Source organism: Erythrolamprus reginae, chromosome 7, assembly GCF_031021105.1.
Source record: "Erythrolamprus reginae isolate rEryReg1 chromosome 7, rEryReg1.hap1, whole genome shotgun sequence".
Taxonomy (NCBI): domain Eukaryota; kingdom Metazoa; phylum Chordata; class Lepidosauria; order Squamata; family Dipsadidae; genus Erythrolamprus; species Erythrolamprus reginae.
In genome coordinates, this window is record NC_091956.1 from 82,011,635 (window position 1) to 82,036,337 (window position 24,703).

Here is a 24,703-nt window from a genome sequence, read left to right on the forward strand (position 1 = left end):
TATGTGTATCATATATTAACCATGAGGTACAAATGTATATTTACATGAGGTACAAATGTATATTTAAATTGTCCTTGGAGATATTTGGGTCTTAATTTTCCTTCCTTGGCGGGCCCCAGGGGAAGAGCCTTCTCTGTGGTGGCCCTGGCCCTCTGGAATCAACTCCCCCCGGAGATTAGAACTGCCCCCACCCTCCCTGTCTTTCGTAAACTACTCAAGACTCACATATACCGCCAGGCATGGGGGAGTTGAGACACCTTTCCCCCAGGATCTTTTAGATTTTGTTTTATGTTTGGTATGAATGTGTTGTTTGGTTTTTAAAAAAATATGATAGGGTTTTATATGTTTTTTAATATTAGATTTGTTCTACTATAATATTGTTTTTATTATTGTTGTGAGCCACACCGAGTCTTCGGAGAGGGGCGGCATACAAATCTAATAAATTATTATTATTAGAGGGAGATTGTGATCCCCTTATATAGAGTGCTGGAGTACTGTGTTCAGTTCTGGAGACCTCACCTACAAAAAGATATTGACAAAATTGAACGGGTCCAAAGATGGGCTACAAGAATGGTGGAAGGTCTTAAGCATAAAACGTATCAGGAAAGACTTCATGAACTCAATCTGTAGAGTCTGGAGGACAGAAGGAAAAGGGGGGACATGATCGAAACATTTAAACATGTTAAAGGGTTAAATAAGGTCCAGGAGGGAAGTGTTTTTAATAGGAAAGTGAACACAAGAACAAGGGGACACAATCTGAAGTTAGTTGGGGGAAAGATCAAAAGCAACGTGAGAAAATATTATTTCACTGAAAGAGTAGTAGATCCTTGGAACAAACTTCCAGCAGACGTGGTTGGTAAATCCACAGTAACTGAATTTAAACATGCCTGGGATAATATATCCATTGTAAGATAAAATACAGGAAATAGTATAAGGGCAGACTAGATGGACCATGAGGTCTTTTTCTAGCAGCAGTCTTCTATATTTCTATTATTATTATTATTATTATTATTATTATTATTATTATTATTATTATTATTATTATTCATCCCCTGTTTATCTGCGGTATAAGTCGGAAAAGGACTTGTTAAAACATAGCCTGCTACCTAGGCAAGAAAGAAATAATGTTTTGTGTTCTTGCTGCAGGACATCTAATCACATCTGGGAAGTCAGAAAAGCAAACTGAATTTCCAGCGTTGATTCTATCAGTTTGATAAGGCTGAGGCTATTACTTCTTAGTGCCGTGTAGCAGATGTATAGGATAGAGGCCTTGAATGCTGAAGGAGATGAGACAGGAGTTTTCTGTTGACATTCTTTTTCCCCTATAGGATGTGACAAAATCCAATCATCTTTTCATTGTTAGATATTATTTTTCCACATCACTATTATTTTGGAGAATAATGAAAAATTATAAAGTCTACAAATTGCCGAAAATCTGCCAATAGTTGTTGCAAGTACAGGGTTAGGTGGTGTATGTTTTTTTATTCTTATCTGATGGGAAAAAATGATGCATTTTCCGTCCTTAACAATACAGTTTTCAACCATCTCTTTACGATATCCTCCCACTGTCTTCTAGTTATTTTCCTTTTTCTTGTTCGGAAGAAGTGAACTAGTGTAATAAAGAAATTTTCAAGAAATGCAAACAAGTCCATGTTCCTGTAACTCTGAATTTTCCCATTCAGACATGCTTTTCCACCATGTTAAGATAAATCAGCCCTGCCATATGATTACTGGGCTGTCCTTGGCTAAATGTCTATGGAGATTCTCAGTCAACCAGGTCATGGTTGTCTCAAAGGTGTTTTTTCAAGAGGCAAAGGGATTTTCTGGGTTTTTTCTTTGAAGACATTTTACTTCACATCCAAGAAGAGCTGAAGAAGCTTGCCGTGAAGTTCGGGTGAATTCGACGAACCCGAACAGCAGCAGTGCCGCTGTGGCGTCCTTTTCCGTAAAAAGGACCTCCTTTTTTTTTTTTACGGGAAAGGATGCCGCAGCGGCGCTGCAAGCAAAAGGAGGTGGTGAATCCCACGATGAGATTCCGGGGGTGGGGCTTTGACATCATGGTGACTCCTTCCTTCCCGTTTTGGCCGGCCAGGAAGTAGTCTCCGTGACGTCAAAGCCCCGCCCCCAGTGCCGCAAGCAAAAGGAGGTGGGGAATCCCTCAATGGGATTCACCACTCTCCTCCCGGGTGGCAGCGCTTCGCGGTGTTTGAGCGAATGCTGAACTCACGGTGACAGACATGCCTATATTCCGCCTTTCCTCCTATTTTCCTCCCACAGTCCTATTGTAGTGTTCTGGAAGGCCACTAGAGGGCAGTTTGAGAGGCGGGAGAAGTAAGGATTGTGATTGGCTAAGTGTTTCATGGTTACTGTATAAATAGGAGTTATCACAGAGCAGCAGCTGAGTTCTGTCAGATGTGTTTGCCTAGTTAACTGTTAATAAAGAGAGTTGCCAGTTGACTCGTCGTCTGCCTTGCGTATCAACCTTCAAACACATCACCTATGAATTGAGATGGCCTGAGAGAAAATGACTGGCGCAAAATCACCCAGCTGACTTTTATAGCTAAGGTGGGACTAGAACTCACGATCTCCAGGACTCTAGCCTGGTGTCCTCATCACTAGATATTTACTCAAAATAATAATTTTTAAAAATCTACCAAAATATGTGTTGTGGTTAGCTCTGGCCCAGCTCCTGCCCCAAGGACTGTGGATGTGGGGGAGACATCCACATGCTGCAGGCCTGTTTTGCCCCCGGTGGAATCTGCTGATGAAGGCTCCTCTGACCAAGAAGACATGAGTGACAGGGAGGAGGAGAGTGTGGCAGACAGCTCAGGAGGAGATCGATTATCTAGCTCCTCCTTGGATTCAGAACAAGACTTAATGATATAGCCACGCATGCGGAGAGCGATGCATAGGTAGCAACAACTGAGAGATTATTATCAAAGAAAATGAGGCCACCTGTGGTTGGGTGGGGCTGTGGTAACTAGTGAGGCTGCTATAAATAGCAGCCTGTGGGTTTGGCCATTGTGGAGGATTATCTGATCGTTGTGTTTCGTGACTGCCTTGCTGACTTCGACCTTGGTGTGTTGTTTTTTCCCCACTTTGAAACTAAACCAGAGCAAAGTGTGTTTCACTTTGTGAAAGAAGAAGGACTGTGAATTGCCTCACAGCTGCAAGCTAAGTATCACAGAACTGATAAGGGACTTGTACCAATTACCAGTTTGTTTGGAGACGAGTGCTCTTTGCTATACAAAAAGATAGCTTAGTTTATTTGAATTTTCGTTATGAAGAACATTGTTTTGAATTTTCAAACGTGTGTGTGTGTCTGAAATTTGTCCCTGTGAATTTTCGGGAGGATTCTACCAGAGAGCCCGACAGAACAATATGTAAACGCAAAAAACAACATTTCTTACTTCTTCCTGGTTGTTTTCTTTTAATAGTGCTTGGCTCGGTGGCATTGCAAAATAGCAGCTTAAGCTGCATCGACTGTTAAATATTCTTTCTATAATTAGAAGGGAACAATCTGTATTTTTCCAATATAGTTCGAGAAACTCTTGAAGGCCCACGAAACCTCAACCTTCTCAATTTACACTTTTCTAATAAAGACCTAGTGTAACTGAAGCTATGAAGATGGATACCCTGATCGCAATCTCTCTCCAGTCCCTTTCATCCGTCATTGTTTGTTCTTTATCTGTCTTTCTACAAAAGCTGGACCGCGAGGAAAAGTCTTTTCATATCCTTTGTAATTCTGGACACCGGAAAATATATGTATATCGCGAGCAAAGAAAAGGTAGTTGCCTGACATTTAATCTTCATGAAAACTGACACGGAGAGAAGAGCTAAGCCTCCTGCATTATTTTTAGTTTGATATTCCGTGGCGCTTTATTGATCATCGCTGGCGTCCGTCACTGCTCATAACGGTAACTGCTTCAGAAGCAGAAAAGAAGAGATTGAATAAGGCCTGTAGGACTGTCAGCTTCTTACTGAGAGATATGTCAATAGCGACTCTTCCTTCATCCTTTTACCAATAAGAATGGTTTGTCTGGGTATTTCAAAAGCTTTTGCATATTGACAAGATATTTTAAAATCAATGAGAAGCTATGAACTCTTCCAGCGAATTGCTGTATTTTGGTTTCAGAAAAGAAGAAGGGTTGTTTCTTTTTTGGGTGGGTGAATCTTGATACGGGGAATAAATGGCTATCTTAAACCCTCATTTTCAACTATTTACGAAAGAAGTTTCTGTAAATCTCCCTTTGGAATGGTAGAACTGGAAGGTCAAGAGTATTGGGGGAGTCTTCCAGTAGAAGAACTATCCAGAAGGCAGGGGCCACAGCAGAAAAGGCTCTTCTCTTGGACTTTGCCAATGAAAATGTTTTGTAGACAGAATCCGAAGTAGGCCTCTTCTGTTGTAATGAGCGTGGTGGACTAGGCTAATTGGGGTGAAATGGATTCACAGACATTCTGAACCCATATCCTAAAGGGCTTTTGAGATAATTATCAACATCTTGAATTGGACCCGGAAGCAGGCTCCAGAACTGTATGTGCTTCTGCGTTCTATGCTATTTGTAGCTTCCAAATACTTTTTATTATTTATTTATTTATTCATTTGTCCAATACACAGATACATAGGAAGAAAAATAGACATGTGATAATATAAAAGAGGGAGAAAGTGAACTTAGAGGAGAGGATATATGAAAGGAAGAGAATATATATGATAGATGAAAGAAAGGAAAGACAATTGGACAGGGGACGAAAGGCACACCAGTGCACTTATGTTCGCCCCTTACTGGCCTCTTAGGAACCTGGAGAGGTCAATCGTGGAGAGTCTAAGGGAGAAGTGTTGGGGTTTAGGGGTTGACACAATTGAGTCCGGCAATGAGTTCCACGCTTCAATAACTTGATTGTTGAAATCATATTTTTTACAGTCAAGTTTGGAGCAGTTCGTATTAAGTTTGAATCTGTTGCGTGCTCTTGTGTTATTGCGGTTGAAGCTGAAGTAGTCATTGACTGGTAGGACATTGCAGCATATGATCTTGTGGGCAATACTCAAATTGTGTTTTAGGTGCCGTAGTTCTAGGCTTTCTAGGCCCAGGATTGTTAGTCTATTTTCGTAGGATATTCTGTTTCGAGTGGAGGAGTGAAGGGCTCTTCTGGTGAAATATCTTTGGACATTTTCAAGGGTGTTGATGTCTGAGATAGAAACATAGAAACATAGAAGTCTGACGGCAGAAAAAGACCTCATGGTCCATCTAGTCTGCCCTTATATTATTTTCTATATTTTATCTTAGAATGGATATATGTTTATCCCAGGCATGTTTAAATTCAGTTACTGTGGATTTATCTACCACGTCTGCTAGAAGTTTGTTCCAAGGATCTACTACTCTTTCAGTAAAATAATATTTTCTCATGTTGCTTTTGATCTTTCCCACAACTAACTTCAGATTGTGTTATGGGTTCCAGATGTGGTATGGGTTCCAGACAGATGAGCAGTAGTCTAAGATGTGTCTGGCAAAAGTTTTGTAGGCTCTGGTGAGTAGTGTGAGATTGCCTGAGCAGAAGATGCGTAGGATCAGGTTAACAACTCTAGAGGCTTTTTTGGCGATATTGTTGCAGTGGGATTTGGCACTTAGGTCATTCGATATTAGTATTCCAAGGTCGTTTACAGAATGTGGATTAGCAGTGACAGATTGTTTATTCAGTTCGTATGTGCGGTTTGGATTCTTTTTGCCGATGTGGAGGGTAGAGCATTTGTTGGTTGATATTTGAAGTTGCCAGGTGTTAGACCAGTCTGAGACAAAGTCCAGGTCTTTTTGGAGAGTGAGTGTGTTGTCAGTGGTGTTGAAAAGTTTCACATCGTCGGCAAAAAGAACACAGTTGTGTGGTATGTTGTGGTCACCAAGGAAGATAATGGAATGGGGGCATGACCAAGTTAGGAAGGAGGTTAGTTTAGTTGCATGGGTAATGTCGTAGTGTGGAGCTCTGTAGCACAGTAGGAAACGGAGTGTAGTGTTGAGGGAAATGTCATGGATAGACCCATGTAAAGTGTGTTGCAGTAATGTAGTCAAGAGATAACCAGTGGTTAGGAATCCTGACACATGCCGAAAACTCTGGGTGAAGAGACCTTTCTGCAATATGTATTGTTGGACTGATTTCCGATACATATTTTTAATTAGAGGAATATTCTTTCAGTAATTCACTAATATTCAGCCCACATACGAAAGCTACATCTTAAGTTTTCATACGTTACTAACACAGTGTGATTTTGATTCTTGTCATTTTCTATGCGTACTGCTATTCCTGGGGTGTTAAATATTCACATGCATTAAAGCTAATCGGTAAGACCTTGACTGTAGATTTAAATAAAACATTTATTTAGTGACTTCAGTAGAGAAAAAAATATATATAAAGTAGTCTTAATTCACGAGCTCTTGCTGTAGTCACAAACTGGCATGACCTAATTCTTATCTTAATATAATTTCACAAAAGTACTCTTACCATTATTAAAGAAATAATTACTTTACAGTAGTGCAAGTAAGTGCAACTGATCCAGAAACAGACATAAAAGACTTCCAGATGAATTTACCAAGGTTAACCAAAGCAACTAAAACTCTTCCGAAGGAGTGGTGAATTGTTAATAAAAGAAAAATACTGGTGGCAAATTAAATCCAAAATATAGTTGTGATTTTGCAATTACCGTTGATGATCCGTGATTATCGTATGGAAATCTGTCTACAAATTATACAATCTACAAATTATATGAGATAGGAAAAAATATGTGCCAGCTATATAAGGACGTATTTATTCATTTCTATTAATATGAATGTCTATCTCATATTCGTGACTCTGAATGGCTAAGCATAGTTAAAAACACTATGTGACAGCACATAGCAAGAATGCAAACATGATTTGCAGATGAAGTAAAAAACCAAAAAAAAATTCCACAAACAAATAAACACAATTATGCGCGTTCCGCTACACCAGTGATGGTGAACCTGTGGCTCGCAGAGCCATATCTGCTGGCGCACGAACCGTTGCCATAGCTCAGCTCCAACGTACATGAGTGTGTCAGCCTGTTGATTTTTTTTGCTTGCAAAGAAGCTCTGGGAGGGTGTTTTTGGCTTCCAGAGAGCCTCTGGGGCGATGCTGGTGGGAGCCTTTGGAGCATGGGAAGGGCGAAACAAGAGCCTTCTGGGCCCACCAGAATTTGGGAAACAGGCCATTTCCACATGTGCGATAGTGCACACTGATGCTCTTTTGGTACGTGAGAAAAAAAGGTTCGCCATCACTGCTGTACATTTCCCAAGCATGTTGACACAATCATCTCTAGTTTTATGCTTCTCGTAGAAGGGTCCTGATGGAAATCCCTTCACGGCATCAGACCAAAATATCTCCGGGACCGTCTTCTACTTTATGTATGGTCTGTATGAGATGTATGATTGGTTTTTTTTATATTAAGGGTCTTAAATTGTTTTAATGTATTGGATTTGTACTGTTTATTGTTGTGAGCTGCTCCGAGTCTCCGGAGAGGGGCGGCATACAAATCTAAATAAATAAATAAATAAATGTCACATGTTTTTTTGCTGAATTTGAAAATTAAGGGAGACTAGGATAGATCTATTTCAGCCTTATTTTGGCCTCATCAGCTAGCCATACCCTCACTGGGACTTGAACCTGCAACCTTTGCCTTGTAAGGCAGAGAATTAACCTCTAGGCTACAGTATCCAATCCCTTCAGCTCTGCACCAGGGAAGGGTTACATATTTTTGTGTCGAATCACCCTGGTGTATTGAAGGAACATCACAGCTCCTCCTTATATATATACTGTATATATATATATATATATTCCCAGAATGGGCGCCATGATAAGGTCCTGCCAGATCTCATCCTGGGTCCCTGCCAGATAGGAACCAAAGCAGTTTTCTCCTGCCAAACACAATATTTTTTTTATTATTTTTAAAATGAAAGTTAAAAGAAAACTAGATTTTATTTCACCGTGTTTTAATGTTTCCTTTTCATTCTTTCCTACAGATGATGATTTTTTCCACGAGCTCCCAGAAACCTTTCCCTCGGATCCCCCAGAACCTCTCCCTCATTTCCTTATTGAGCCTGAAGAAGCTTATATTGTCAAGAATAAACCGGTGAATCTTTATTGTAAAGCCAGCCCGGCCACTCAGATCTACTTCAAATGCAACAGTGAATGGGTTCATCAGAAGGACCATATCGTAGATGAAAGAGTTGATGAAACCTCTGGTGAGTTGCAATTACTTTGAAAAGCAAAATGTATAATGGCTTTGGTAGATAGATTGCTTTAAATCAGTGGTTCTTAAACTGGAGGTTTGGACCCCTTTGGGGGGATTGAATTTATTCGATTTTTTATGCCGCCCTTCTCCTTAGACTCAGAGCAGCATACAACGTGTTAGCAATAGCACTTTTTAACAGAGCCCATCCGGGTCCTCATTTTACCTACCTAGGGAGGATAGAAGGCTGAGTCAACCTTGAGCAGGTGATGAGATTTGAACTGCTCACCTGCAGATCTACAGTCAGCTTCAGTGGCCTGCAGTACAGCACTCTACCTGCTGCGCCACCCCGGCTCTACATGAATGACCATTTTACCGGGGTCGCCTAAGACCATTGTAAAAGACAAATGTCCCATGGTGTTAGGAACTAAAGCTTCTATTCTGGCACCATGGAACATATTTTTACAATCCAACCAATCAGGCGCTTACAGTAGGGGTGTCCCTCTGGCCTTCCTGGCAATCAGCTTCAAGCTCTGTTAGGAGAATTGGTGCTAGACTTATGGTTGTGGGTCACCACAACATGAGGAACTGTATTAAGGGGTCACAGCATTAGAAAGGTTGAGAACTACTGCTTTAAATCCTGTTGCAGTAAATTGAAGTCCACAGACTACTTATAGTAAAGGCAACTTTTTTTGTTGAAACCTAAATAGGTAGAACCAAATATTTTAGAGACATATTTTTGAGAAGGTGATTTGAAGGGTGACATTAATGCTTTTATATTTATTCATAAACCATAAAAGCCGGGGTGCGCAGTGGTTAGAGTGCAGCACTGCAGGCTGCTTCAGCTAACTGCTAGCTGTAGTTCAGCAGTTCAAATCTCACCACCTGCTCCAGGTTGACTCAGCCTTCCATTCTTGAATTATCAAGGATGTACATGGACAAAGGGAACGTGGAATCCTAGCAGATATCCAGTAGATAGTCAGGAGTTATGAGTAATGGTTCGGTCACAAAAACCAGACACATTAAAGCATATAAAATAGCATTTACTTTAGCATATATTGTAGTCAAGTTAAATAGTCCAGTCATACACAGTCAAATCAGTCAATAACTCTCAATACATTATAATTATAATTATCATACAAGCCTTACTTGTATAGTTTACAAATACATAAACCAGCGTCAAACACACAGTTCTTACTATAGCAGTCCCCTCTCCACAGACTCAGTGCGGCTCACAACAATAATAATAACAATGTGATAATGTAACAAATCTAATATTTAAAAGAAAGCATCTAAAACCCCATCATTTAAAAAAAACATACAAAGCAGGCATACCATACATAAAACTATATAAGCCTGGGGGAGATGTCTCAGTTCCCCCATGCCTGGCGATATAGGTGGGTCTTAAGCAATTTTTGAAAGACAAGGAGGGTGGGGGAAGTTCTGATCTTTGGGGGGAGTTGATTCCAGAGGCCCGGGGCCGCCACAGAGAAGGCTTTTCCTCTGGATCCTGCCAGACAACATTGTTTAGTGGACGGGACCCGGAGAAGGCCAATTCTGTGGGACCTTATTGGCTGTTGGGATTCGTGCAGCAGAAGACAGCCCCGGAAGTATTGGGCTTATATGCATAAGTCACGCCCACAGTGTGGTAGTAAAAATTTGGTAGCCCATCACTGGCTGAAGACTACCCTTAAAAATAATTTATAGTCATCCAAATTACAGATCACAATCTATGTTTTTTCATGGTTTAATAGGAATAAAACTTTACTGGATGGTAACTTTTGTCGGAACCATATAGAATCAGTTTGAAGTATACATTTTTATATTGAATCCACATAAAGATATGATATGATATGTACACCCTTAACTGCTCAGGGCACAGAAACTAGTGATCTACATTTAGTATTCTATTTTTATTATATGTAGCATTGTGAAATATTTTTTCTGTCTGTCTGCTTGTCTATCAATCAAGAGGCTTGAAAAGATATCCCCTGAGCTATAAACCTATTTGTGTCAATGATGTGCTTCTTATTTTCTGAAAGATTAATAATCAATACTTGGGATCACATTCAAAAATGGAAGATTGAAGCTTGCGCTCTTTGACAGCAATGAAAAATAACTTGCTAGCAAGCAATTTCTTTCACAGGGGAATTGAACACTTTGTCTAATTACTCAAGGAACAAAAAAATCCACTCAGTACATGGAATGCATAAAATGTTCATATAAATTCAGTTTTTTAAAAAATCTCTTTTTAATATTTGAGAATACAGATTTGTAAGCTGTTGCAGCCGGATCATTCTTAAATTAGTGAAAATAACCACAGCTTTTTTGTTTGAAATAATAGCATTGTAGGGAGAGGGGAGGACAAAAGAATTTTTCACAATTCAGGAGGACCTCATAAAAGACCCTCTCTAGTATCCCAGACTGTAAAAGAAAGTGGTGGTGGGGGGATGTTGTATTTGTATTTATTAGATTTGTATGCCGCCCATCTCCAAAGACTCGGGGCGGCTAACAACAATATAAAAAGACAATATAAACAAATCTAATATTAAAAATAATCTAAAAAAACCCAATTTAAATAACAACTCATACATACAAGCATACCATGTATAAATTCTATAAGCCATGGGGAAAGGGAAATTTCAATTCCCCCATGCCTGACAGCAGAGGTGGGTTTTAAGGAGCTTGCGAAAGGCAAGGAGGGTGGGGGCAACTCTGATATCTGGGGGGAGCTGGTTCCAGAGGGTCAGGGCCGCCACAGAGAAGGCTCTTCTCCTGGGTCCTTCCAAACGACATTGCTTAGTCGACGGGACCCGGAGAAGGCCAACTCTGTGGGACCTACCTGGTCGCTGGGATTCGTGCGGCACAAGCCGGTCCCGGAGATATTCTGGTCCGATGCCATGAAGGTCATAGGTCAATAGGTCATAACCAACACTTTGAATTGTGACCGGAAATTGATCGGCAACCAATGCAGACTGCGGAGTGTTGGTGTAACATGGGCATAGCTTAACAATAAAGTAGAATTTGCTCATCTGATTGTGATTCCTTTCAGGTTTACCCACGAGGCCAAGAACAATTTTGCATGTCTGAAAATACTTCACCCCATTTCTATATTCCTCATCACCTCGAGGTTCGACTACTGTAATGCTCTCTACATGGGGCTACCTTTGAAGAGTGTTCGGAAACTTCAGATCGTGCAGAATGCAGCTGCAAAAGCAATCCTGGGCTTTCCCAGTTATGCCCATGTTACACCAACACTCCGCAGTCTGCACTGGTTGCCGATCAGTTTCCAGTCACAATTCAAAGTTTATAGGTTATGACCTATAAAGCCCTTCATGGCATCGAACCAGAATATCTCCGGGACCGCCTTCTGCCACACAAATCCCAGCAATCAGTTAGGTCCCACAGAGTTGGCCTTCTCCAGGTCCCGTCAACAAAACAATGTCATCTGGTGGGACCCAGGGGAAGAGCCTTCTCTGTGGCGGCCCCGGCCCTCTGGAATCAACTCCCCCCGGAGATTAGAATAGCCCCCACCCTCCTTGCCTTTCGCAAACTCCTTAAAACCCACCTCTGCTGTCAGGCATGGGGAAATTGATTCCCCTGGGCCGTTTCCGTTTTATGTATGGTTTGTATGAGATGTATGACTGTTTTTTTATATTAAGGGTTTTAAATTGTTTTTAATCATTGGATTTGTACTCCAAGTTTTCGGAGAGGGGCGGCATACAAATCTAATAAATAATAAAATAATAATTGTTCTGCAGGGCTCTCTGGTAGGAGCGTCCCGAAAATTCAAGGGTACAAATTTCCGACACACACACGTTTGAAAATTCAAAACAAACACTTTGCTCTGCTTTGGTTTCAAAGTCGTGAAAAATCAACAAACAAAGTCCGGAAACAGCAAGGCCGTCCTGAAGAACAACGATCAGATAGTCTTCCACAACGGCCAAACCCACACGCTGCTATTTATATCATCAGCACTAATTACTGGAGCCCCACCCAAACACAGGTGGCCTCTCTTATCTCCTGTAATATGTCTTCAATTGGTCTCTTCTACGCATAACTCTGCGCCTGCGTGGGTCCAAGACTTCTGCATCCGAATCGACCGAAGATAATGGAGATTGACTTCCTAGGCTGTGTGCCAAGCCCCCCTCTTCCAAGTCACTCCCACCTTCTTCTTCGTCCAAGGAAACTGCACTATCTGACTCTGTCGGCAATAAAACAGGCCTATGACATGTTGAAGTTTCCCCTGCATCCACCTCCACATTCCCTGGGGCAGGAGCTGGGCCAGAGCCAACCACATATAATAATATATAGCCTGAGAAAGTGTCTCTGGACTCAGTCTCCCAAAGCTTTTCTCACCTATCACTACAAGAGGCATTCCAAGCATTATCTAGTGCTAGCAAGCTTTGGAAACTCTTTCCAATGACTACAAAGCCCTAGTAGCCAATCAGATCACATGAGTGGTGGAAATGATGAAAAGTATTGTTTTACGGTCCTTTAGTTGAAATTTTTTTTTTTCTGAAACAGCCCACAAATTTTCCATAGAAATCATATCATTCCCACAAATAATTATTCGCATCGTCGTGATTTTATTTCTGTATAATATAATCTAGCAGAAAAGCACCATGCATTAAAATCTTCGGCTTAAACCGTATGTGAAAGCCAGGGAATAATACAGGTAGTTATTGCCGCTGATGTATTTATTTTTCTCATTTTATGGTTTAATTCTCCATAAACAGCCTTGTAAAGAGCTATTGAACCTTCATGTTGGTTGTTGGTCTGTGAAAGAAGATAAAACTCACATTCTCCCCAGTCTTGTTGCTATAGTTGCACCGGCATTCAAATATCGAGAAGTCAAGTGCATCTTCACTTGCTTGTGAATAACATCTTAGAGCCAGATTCCCCCCCCCCCATCAAATCTTAAACAATGACCAAAAACAATACAAAACCATATGAGGAATGGCAAACCTTGGCACTGGTAATAAAAGATATCAGTTAGGCTGACATTATAGTGATGGATGATCAGAAATAGGAAGGAAAAGCCTACTGCTGCATATCTGAAATTATAAAAATGTAAAGAGACGAAAGAAATCCATCAAGGGACTATAAGTAAATATGTTCATCAGTGCTGGAAGGGCCAAGCCATATAAAAATGTGAGTTCATGTGCTCATTTCTCTTGCTCCGTCCTTGACTTCTGTTTCTGTTCGCAAGAATAGATTTTTTTTTCTCATTGATAAACACGGCACAGCAAGTATCTTATAATCCAACTATAATTGAGGATGCAGAAAATAACAAGGCTGGGTTTAGTTATTCCCATAAAGAATAACTGGAAAAACTGTGCCCTCCGAGGCTCAATTATTTTAATAGAAACAGGCTTATATCTACCTGCTGACTAAGGTGGAAAGTTATTATCAGTGTATTTGATGAAATATTTCTGAGTATCTTAATGCTGACAGATGCAGTGTGGTATTACAGAGTTGAATGCTATAAAGGATCAATGAAGCCATGGATTCTTCTTTTTATTATTGCAAAGACAATGACATTTCTAGATATATTTTTTTTTAAAAAAACCTCGTTTCTTTGAGTTAAATAATGTACAGTGGTACCTCAAGATACGAACCCCTCGTCTTACAAACAACTCGTGATACGAACCTGGGGTTCAGAAAAATTTTGCCTCTTCTTACGAACTTTTTTCGAGTTACGAACCGGCGTTCGGAGACTGCTGGGAAGCCGCGCGGCTGTTTTAAAAGGTGACAGCCGGGCGGCGGGGCTTCCCAGAAGCCTCCCGAACGCCGGTTCGTAACTTGAACAAAGTTCGTAAGAAGAGGCAAAATTTTGCTGAACCCAGGGTTCGGTTCGGGAGGTTGCTGGGAAGCCCCCCAGGCCGGCTGCGACCTTTTAAAACACCCGCGCCGCTTCGCAGCTGTCTCCCGAAGCCGAACGAGGAAGTTCGGCTTTAGCATTCGGCTTCAGGAGACAGCTGGGAAGCGGCGCGGGTGTTTTAAAAGGTCGCAGCCGGCCTGGGGGGCTTCCCAGCACCCCCCCGAACAGCCCGAACAAACAAAGCGAATGCTGGCTGGGGAATTCTGGGAGTTGAAGTCCAAATATCATCAAGTTGCCAAGGTTGGGAAACACTTCCCTATAGCATCATTTTGAGGGTAGAGGTTGAAACAATTTATGTCCGAGATGTGAGGGTTAGTGATCTCACTGGATTAAATATCTTATAAGAAACTAACAGGGCTATTGAGACTTTGTTTAAAAATGGACACCAATGAATTTAACCAGGGTTTCAAATGGCATACAAAAATAAGCATTTTCTGAAGTTATTGAAGTCTTCCAGTAGGTTTTTGCAGTGACTCACTTCCCTGTTCATTTTTTCCCCCTTGAGATAATCATGTCAAGAATTAAAAACACCTTGCCTCTCAGAAATTTGAGTATGGTTAAAATTTGGGAGTAGACATTGCATTTCTCAAGCTGCGGCCTCTCAGGAAGAAGTCAATTTGCTGGACAACTTTAGGGAAAGGTAAAATGTTGGGCGATAAAGAAACTTTTGAGACTTATTACATCTTCCTTCCTTATTGGCAGTTCTGTGTTAGCAAAATCTTCAGAAGAGAAGGATTTAGGGGTAGTGATTTCTGACAGTCTCAAAATGGGTGAGCAGTGTGGTTGGGCAGTAGGGAAAGCAAGTACGATGCTTGGCTGCATAGCTAGAGGTATAACAAGCAGGAAGAGGGAGATTGTGATCCCCTTATATAGAGCACTGGTGAGACCACATTTGGAATACTGTGTTCAGTTCTGGAGACCTCACCTACAAAAAGATATTGACAAAATTGAACGGGTCCAAAGACGGGCTACAAGAATGGTGGAAGGTCTTAAGCATAAAACGTATCAGGAAAGACTTCATGAACTCAATCTGTATAGTCTGGAGGACAGAAGGAAAAGGGGGGACATGATCGAAACATTTAAATATGTTAAAGGGTTAAATAAGGTCCAGGAGGGAAGTGTTTTTAATAGGAAAGTGAACACAAGAACAAGGGGACACAATCTGAAGTTAGTTGGGGGAAAGATCAAAAGCAACATGAGAAAATATTATTTTCCTGAAAGAGTAGTAGATCCTTGGAACAAACTTCCAGCAGACGTGGTTGGTAAATCCACAGTAACTGAATTTAAACATGCCTGGGATAAACATATATCCATCCTAAGATAAAATACAGAAAATAGTATAAGGGCAGACTAGATGGACCATGAGGTCTTTTTCTGCCGTCAGTCTTCTATGTTTCTATGTTTCCTTTCAAAGTTAGCGATGGAATAGCATCTCCAAACAGCCCAGAAATGTGTGTATGTGCAGGGACTATACGAGCAATTTTCTCTTTGTTTTCTGCCTCTCCATTTCATGAACTAAGAAGCAGCAATATCATTCAGTAAGGCTCCCCACTGACCCCTTGTGTCACTGTCTCAAATTTTACTTATTTCTATCGCACCTTCACCATACCCTGAATTGTGACACATTATCAAGCCATGGGAATGATGCATTTTCCATCAAAATGCTACCTTCAAATATATTTTTTTATTTTATTTATTTATTCATTTGTCCAATACACAAATACATAGGAAGAAAAATAGACATGTGGTAATATAGATGAGGGAGAAAGTGAACTTAGAGGAGAGGATGTATGAAAGAAAGAAAATATATAAGATAGGTGAAGGAAAGGAAAGACAATTGGACAGGGGACGAAAGGCACACCAGTGCACTTATGTACGCCCCTTACTGGCCTCTTAGGAACCTGGAGAGGTCAATCGTGGAGAGTCTAAAGGAGAAATGTTGGGGGTTAGGGGTTGACACAATTGAGTCTGGTAGTGAGTTCCACGCTCCAATAACTCGATTGTTGAAATCATATTTTTCACAGTCAACTTTGGAGCGGTTCGTATTAAGTTTGAATCTGTTGTGTGCTCTTGTGTTATTGCGGTTGAAGCTGAAGTAGTCATTGACCAGTAGGACATTGCAGCATATGATCTTGTGGGCAATACTCAAATCGTGTTTTAGGTGCCGTAGTTCTAGGCTTTCTAGGCCCAGGATTGTTAGTCTATTTCTATATTTATATGTGGTAGAGGGGTTTTGTTTTGCTTGGGAGGGGGAAGGTGTCATAAATAAAAATATATATTTTAAATTTTCAAAACCACATTTTGAAAATAAGATAAAATAATAAATAAGATATAGTCCTGCCGGGCAAATTTTTATTGAGTTCACGAATGGCCAGATTAGCCACTTTACATTTCTAATTTTCTCAGTGTGTTCTGGCAAGCGGTACTAAAGGGCTCCTATACACTCTGGGATTCTTTGGCTTTCGTTAACTGCTTCAAAGTGTTTCAGTTTTGCGTAAATGCTAAGCTACGTCTGGGATGTATTCCCAGGTTCCAAACAGCTGTATCAGTAGAAACAGCATGTATACCCACTGAACCAGGAATAAGAAGTGAACATATTTTCTAGAAGTTTGCTCAAGGCAGAATTCTCTAGGAAACTCAATTTTGAAACTTATTTCCTTTCCCCTTCTTTCTATGTCCATTTTATCTATGCTGAACATCCTATGCTGTCAAATGCAAGAATAACCAATGCAAGAATAACTCTTGGCACCTTCTGTGAAGATTTCTGTCAAGAAGAATTCTTCTTTGCTTCAGAGCTCAGCTTGGACCTTTCCTTTATGTTTATAACAATCCTCCAAAGCTCTACAATAGCGAATCTCCAAATGTGACAATAAAGAGCCACTGAATGACACTAGCAGTCATTGTTGGGGTCTGGATGGGTGTCAACAGACTCAAACTCAACCCGGATAAGACGGAGTGGCTGTGGGTTCTGCCTCCCAAGGACAATCCCATCTGTCCGTCCATAACCCTGGGGGGAGAATTATTGACCCCCTCAAAGAGGGTCCGCAACTTGGGCGTCCTCCTCGATCCATAGCTCACATTAGAGCAGGGGTCGACAAAGTTGTTCAGAATCTAGGAGCCAGCCAAAAAATTTAGGAGCCAGAATTTTTTTTAAGCAAACTTGGTTTTTTGCCGAGTCTCCACCTGACATCGCTTTCACCCCCTCCCCCCCGGCGCAGGCCTGGCTCCGCCGAGCCGGCTCTGCTGTACTCCCGTCGGGATCCGAGGGGAGACCGTTAGTCAGAAACCGAAACAGAGAAGAAGGAAAGGGAGACCGGGCCGGGGACGCGGGGGGGAGGGGGGAGGAGGGGTTACTGGTCGGAAGTCACCGCGCACGCGGCCGGAGGAGGAATGAACAAAACCTCACGCCGGGAGGGGAGGGGCTTCCGCTTCTCTCCGAAGGCGGGTGAGCGGCCAAGATCGGAGCGTCTGTGTGCGGTGGGGGGGAGTGAAGGGGTTCGAGTAGGAGGCGGAATGGAGGCAAGGGGGGGAGGGAGAGACGCACGCAAGCGCAGGGGACGCTGGGAAAGCAGCTCGCTCCGAGGTTGATGGACGGAGCTACGGAAGCCAAGATGTACCATTTCTGGGCGTAAACACAAGGCGGGAAAAATATACTGTATACACATACAGCAGTGTTTCCCAACCTTTTTGGAGCCGCGGCACATTTTTCATATTTTCAAAATCCTGGGGAACATGGGGGGAGGGGCGCTAAAAAAAGTTTGGACAAAAAAAATCTCTCTTCCTCCCTTTCGCTCTATTTCTCTCTCCCTCCCTCTTTCTCTCTCTTCCTTCCTTTCTCTCTCCATCCCTCTTTCTTTCTCTCTTCCTTCCTTCCTCTCTTTCTGTCTCCTCCTTCCTCTCTCATCTCTTTCCTTCCTCTCCCTCCCTTTCTCTCTTTCCTTTCTCTCCCTTTCTGTCTATCCTTTCTATCTCTCACCCCTTCTCCCTCTTTCATTCCCTTTCTCTCCCTCCCTTTCTCTCTCATTCCTTTCTCTCCCTCTTTCCTTCCTATCTCTCTTTCTTTTTCTCCCTCCTTCATATCTTCTTTCTCCCCCTCTTTCTCTTCCTTTATCTCTATCCTTTCTACTTCTTACTCTTTCTTTCTCTCCCTCCTGCATTCAATTTTCTCTCCCCCCCTTCCTCCCTCTTTCCTTTCTCCCCCTCCCTTTCTCTTCCTTTTTCTCTATCCTTTCTGCTTCTTACTCTTTCTTTCTCTCCCTCCTTCATTCAATTTTCTCTCCCTCCCTTACTCTCTCTTTCCTTTCTCTCCCTCCCTTGTTCTCCCCTGGGGCTGCCTGTGCCTGCCCTGCACCACCCAACACGGACGGACAGCCCCCGGTCGTCGGTTCGTCGCCCCCCACCCCCCCACGGAGGGAGATCAGGCTGGCGAGGGCGGTAGAACTACGTCACCAGCCACTGGAGGGAGATCGGGCTGGCGGGGGCGGCGAATCCACCTCCCCAGCCGCGCGGAGGGAAATCCGGTAGGCGGGCGGGTGGCCGCGGCTCCCTGCGCGCCCCTGGAAAAGCGTACAGGGAACGGTGCCCGGGGCCGCTTTAGCCGCCCCCCGCTCCCCCCGCCATCTCCCCGCGACTGCCTGTGCCGCTGCAGCCGCGCCCCCCCCCCCGCTCCCACCGCCAGTGCCCTCCCGCCGGGCCCCAAAGGACACTTGCCGATGACGACAGGGAACCTTCAGCTGGGCGGGCGCTGCCGTGCCGGTGCCTCCGACCTCCCGGTTCCTGCTCGATGCCGCGGTTTCTGGCGCTCTCCTGCTGGGCTCCAAAGAAGGAAGGCGGGAAAAAGGCGCGAAGAATGGAGCTCTCCTTCCTGCCTGCCTTCTTTGGGACCCAGCAGGAGAGCGCCAGAAACCGCGGCATCGGGCAGGAGCGGAGAGGTCAGAGGCACCGCAGCGCCCTGCCCAGGCGGCACACCGGTTGGGAAACGCTGACATACAGTACAGCAGGCAACATTTTCTAGGCGCCAGACAACATTTTCTAGGCGCCACTGGCGACCAGGCGCCTGGGTTTGTCGAACCTTGCATTAGAGAACCATCTTTCAGCTGTGGCGAGGGGGACGTTTGCCCAGGTTCGCCTGGTGCACCAGTTGCGGCCCTATCTGGACCGGGACTCACTGCTCACAGTCACTCATGACCTCATCACCTCGAGGCTCGACTACTGTAACGCTCTCTACATGGCGCTACCTTTGAAAAGTGTTCGGAAGCTTCAGATCGTGCAGAATGCAGCTGCAAGAGCAGTCATGGGCTTCTCCAGGTATGCCCATGTCACACCAACACTCTGCAGTCTGCATTGGTTGCTGATCAGTTTCCGGTCACAATTCAAAGTGTTGGTTATGACCTATATAGCCCTTCATGACATCGGACCAGAATATCTCTGGGACCGCCTTCTGCTGCATGAATCCCAGCGACCGATTAGATCCCACAGAATTGGCCTTCTCCGGATCCTGTCGACTAAACAATGTTGTTTGGCGGGTCCCAGGGAAGAGCCTTCTCTGTGGCAGCCCCGACTCTTTGGAACCAGCTCCCCCCAGAGATTAGAACTGCCACCACCCTCCTTGCCTTCTGTAAACTCCTTAAAACCCACCTTTGCCGCCAGGCATGGGGGAATTGAGATATCTCCCCCAGGCCTATACAATTTATGTATGGTATGTTTGTATGTATGTCTGATTAATAATGGGGTTTTTTAAATGTTTTTAAATTATTAGATTTGTTATGAATTGTTCTATTGCTGTTGTGAGCCGCCCCGAGTCTACGGAGAAGGGCGGCATACAAATCTAATAAATAAATAAATAAATAAATAAATAAATAAATAAATAAATGTGTGTGTGTGTGTGTTTTTTTACGTCGGATCACCCTGGTATATTTGAAGGAACGTCACAGCTCCTTTTTGCCTCTAGGTCCAACCTAGGGCCATTTCAAGGCAGCTAAAAAAACATTTGACACACACACACACACACACACACACACAGAGATATATATATATATATATATATATATATATATATATATATATATATATATATATATATATATACTGTGTATATATATGGATCTATCCTAGTCTCCCTTAATTTTAAAATTCCAGCTAAAAACATTTAACATATATATATATATATATATATATATATATATATATATATATATATATATATATATATTTGTTTTCGTAGATTTTCACGGGTACAGGTATGATGGTCTTGGTATATTCGGGTTTCTTCCCGTGTAGGATTTGGAAATTTCCAAATCCTACACGGGAAATATATATATATATATATATATATATATATATATATATATATATATATATATATATATATTGTTTTAGGGTGTTATATATTCATAAATGATGCAAAGGTTATTTTTATTTTCATAATTCATATGAATTTTAATTTTATTGTTTGATTGCATTAGTAAGATTCAACTCTAGTGAACAATTTTTGTAAGGTCCCAAATGGCCTTCTTTCATTTTATTAAATACCCATGTTTTCCTGCACATTTTAAGATAAATCTGCTTCCTTTAAAGCAATCGTCACTGCAATCCCTCTTGAAAGAATTGCTGCCATTTTTCAGGTTCCTGTCAAAAACCCCAAAATGGAAGTTTCTTCATAGGGTTTATTAATTAAAGGATTATGCCTTTAATGTAACTCATTTGGTATCATTTTCAAAACATGCAAAACCCTATTTTGGATGCTGTCATTTGTTTGATCTTTGCTTGTCCTGTATCAAATACTTATCTTCTCGGTCTTGAAAATGATATCCCTAATGACTCAGAACTCAGAAATGAATATGAAGTTATTTAGGAGCTAAATATTAAATCCCAGATGTGGTAAGATAGATAATATCATGAATCGTAACTATATAAGTAAGTCTTCCTATCCTTTTGAGCTCTCCAGATACATGTTCTGACTATTAGAATTATCAGAGTAAAATCAATAATGAAACTTATCTAGGGCAGGTCATGTCAGCAGAGAAATGAGATAAGAATTATTTGGGAATAAAGGCTTCTCAATTTTGTATAAGTAACTTCTACAAAGTTTTCTCTAAAAATATACTTATTTATGTGGTTTTTCAACTCTTTATTCCAAAGTTTTTCGAATATTTATTTATTTATTTATTTTATTTTGTCCAATACATAATACACATTGAAGAGAAAGATATGTAATAATATAAGTAAAGAAAAGAATAGAAGAAAAGATATAAAAATATAGGTGAACAGATTTGAAAGGAAGAAAAGATAAATGAGATAAGGAGAGACAATTGGACAGGGGACGGAAGGCACACTGGTGCACTCATGCACGCCCCTTACTGACCTCTAAGGAACCTGGAGAGGTCAATGGTGGATAGTCTAAGGGGAAAATGTTGGGGGTTAGGGGTTGACACTACTGAGTCAGGTAATGAGTTCCACGCTTCAAAAACTCGGTTGCTGAAGTCATATTTATAAAGCCCTTCATGGCACCAGACCAGAATATCTCCGGGACCGCCTTCTGCCACACGAATCCCAGCGACCGGTTAGGTCCCACAGAGTTGGCCTTCTCCAGGTCCCGTCAACTAAACAATGTCGTTTGGTGGGACCCAGGGGAAGAGCCTTCTCTGTGGCGACCCAGACCCTTTGGAACCAACTCCCCCCAGATATCAGAGTTGCCCCCACCCTCCTAGCCTTTCGTAAGCTCCATAAAACCCACCTCTGTCGTCAGGCATGGGGGAATTGATACTTTCCTTCTCCCTAGGCTTATAAAATTTATGCATGGTATGCTAGTATGTATGATTGGTTTCTAAATTGGGGTTTTAAATTAACTTAAATATTAGATTTGTTTACATTGTATTATTATTGCTGTGAGCCGCCCCGAGTCTGCGGAGAGGGGCGGCATACAAATCTGATTAATAAATAAATAAATAATTTTTTTACAGTCACGTTTGGAGCGGTTAATATTAATAAATAAAGTTCCAAGTTATTCTCGAGTTTTAAATAGTGCTATTAGGAATGAACCAAATCAACCACAATGGTGCAGAAACAGCTCTGGAGATCACGGAATGATTTGCTATTCAGATAATTAATTACACAAACAACACTAATGTTAACATGTCAAGTGATGAGATTTCTTGCTTGCTATCATTTTTAGTAGTGCTAAATTTGTCCCATATCACCCCTTTTTTTTGTTTTACATGAAGCTTTAAAATAACATCTGAAGAAATATGCTATAGTTTATTCAGGTCTCAAAAGAAGTAGCTACCGTGTTTCCCCGAAAGTAAGACAGTGTCTTACTTTCTTTTTATCCCCAAAAGCCCCACTATGTCTTACTTTCGGGGTATGTCTTATATTGGAAAAAAATTGACGATTTTTTTGTTTTAACCATAAAATTAACATTTAGACGTGGTGATGTATGGAGGGGGGGCGGCGCGGAAGTGGGCAGGAGGCGGCGCTCATTAAGATCAGAGGGAGGTGGCAGACGCGGCGACGTATGGAGAGGGGGACGGTGCGGATGTGGGCAGGAGGCGGCGCGCAGCTAGATGAGAGGGAGGCGGCAATACCCCCGTGTTTCCCCGAAAGTAAGACATATGTCTTACTTTCCGGCTATGGCTTATATTAGCCGACCCCCCTGAAACCCCCGATACGTCTTACAATCGGGGGTGTCTTACTATCGGGGAAACAGGGTATTTTAAATATACAAACATGTCACTTACAAGATAATTGGTGAAAATCTGTGTTAAAATGGTATGTCAGCATTTGAAATTTTGCCTGCTTTAACTATTTTGCTTTCTTCAGCCTAAATGACAAAAATGACCCCAAAAAGGAAAAAAGTCCTAGCCTGAACATTCTAAGCATTGTATGTTTGAAAATTTTGGGCATTTCCTCCAATTCACCCTACCATTAATAATACCTACCATTCAATTTTGTTTCAAGATAAGCAACATTATGGAGGTGGAAAAAACCACAGGGAAAAAGTAGGGAACAATAAGGTAAAGAAATTAAAATATAAAGTAGTGAGAGGTGGAAAAATATAGTTAAGTGTATTCTATACATGTTCTATACACGGCCAACTGTAATCGGCCAAGGATCCATTATGTCCAACAGATTGCAAAGTTGATATATTTACCTGTATGTTGATTTTTTGTATTTAACATACATGGTTCCTTTTATACATATTATCCTGGACTTCTATGCTGTATTTTATTTTTGTTTTGCATTTGATCTGATTGTCAGACTAATAAAGCAATAACTCTCTTTTTCTGAATACTTTTTCCATTCTTGTAAATGATTGTTTCTGTCATATCCATACACTATTCATATATTATTATTATTATTAAACTTCTCATCTAACCCTTGAGAATCTCATCATTTAGATCCTTTTATTAACCTTCCTTTTCCTTTTAACCAATACATATTTCCTTCTTCGTTGTTTGTGTGTGTGAGAAAGAGAAATAGAGATATATTCAGTCTTCATTCATTCCCTGTGTATGAATCTCAACAAACTTTTGTGGTCTCTTCTGTATTCAGTGCACATTCATGCAGTATGTCTTTCTTCTTCTTCCAACCTCTTCTTGTTTTATCTCTTCTTAATATAATATTAACATAATTCTAACATACCCCAATTCCCACAACACATTCAACTTTTATTTTTGACCTGCTATATTCATTTTCATATAACAAAATGAGTTGAAGCATTATACGATGCACTTCTGTTGACAAGGATCCATTTTTCACAACAGAATACATATTATCCACCATCTATCTACCAGCATGTGCATGCTTTAAACTTCCCCATTTTTCATCCTTAGTCAACATTCTTCTCAAGTATATACGTAGGCATCAATTTCAAAACAGCAGGCAACCTTCAAATGCACATAAGCATTATGGCAACATCGTCTGCAATCATTTGTATGCCATTGCTTGATTTCAGTCAAAAATATTTTCTAATCCCACTAAGAAATACTGGGATAATAAATATGGAAATCTTAACTGTGACCTTTCCCCAAGGAAAAAAAAATTCTGTTATGTCTTTACATCATTTTGGAAATAAAGATGTACATGATGGATGAATAAGTCCCAGTGCTCCCAAATTCTGTGCCTTTATTGTTTTCCACCATGGAAAACAACCAAACCAGAGCTTCAAATGAAAATACAAGGCATTTCATTAACAATTTTAATTACTAGCTGTTTATACAGTACGCAACTCTTGTTGAGTGTTCTGTGAACTCCTACAATTAATCCCCTGCAATTAAGTTTGTTATGACATAACTTTAAATGAAAAGCACATGCTTCCGAGCCCTGGTGTTGGAATTTATGCAAATTTATTAATGCATGCAAATTTGCAATTTCCTGGATTTTTTTCTCAGAGGTTACTGGCAGTTATTCATTTGTGAGTTTTATGTATAAAAATGGATGACTGATGCCAGTACTCATCTGCTAGGCACTAGATGAAACAATTATCTCATTTTTAAAAACTTCTTTTTGTTTTCATATTAGCGGTTTCATAGTGTGCAAGGAATGCTCAATTTGATAACTTTTTTTCCCTAGCAGACCTGTTTAATGGT

General features: G+C 41.3%; 1 protein-coding gene across 1 annotated transcript in view; it reads left to right on the forward strand.

Moving 5' to 3' along the window:
• UNC5C (unc-5 netrin receptor C) overlaps positions 1–24,703 on the forward strand; it is a 347,816-nt gene that overhangs the window by 208,869 nt on the left and 114,244 nt on the right. Inside the window, exon 2 of the mRNA XM_070757995.1 lies at positions 8,025–8,246. Within this exon, the coding sequence (XP_070614096.1) occupies positions 8,025–8,246 (222 nt within the window). The remainder of the gene's footprint in view (positions 1–8,024; positions 8,247–24,703) is intronic.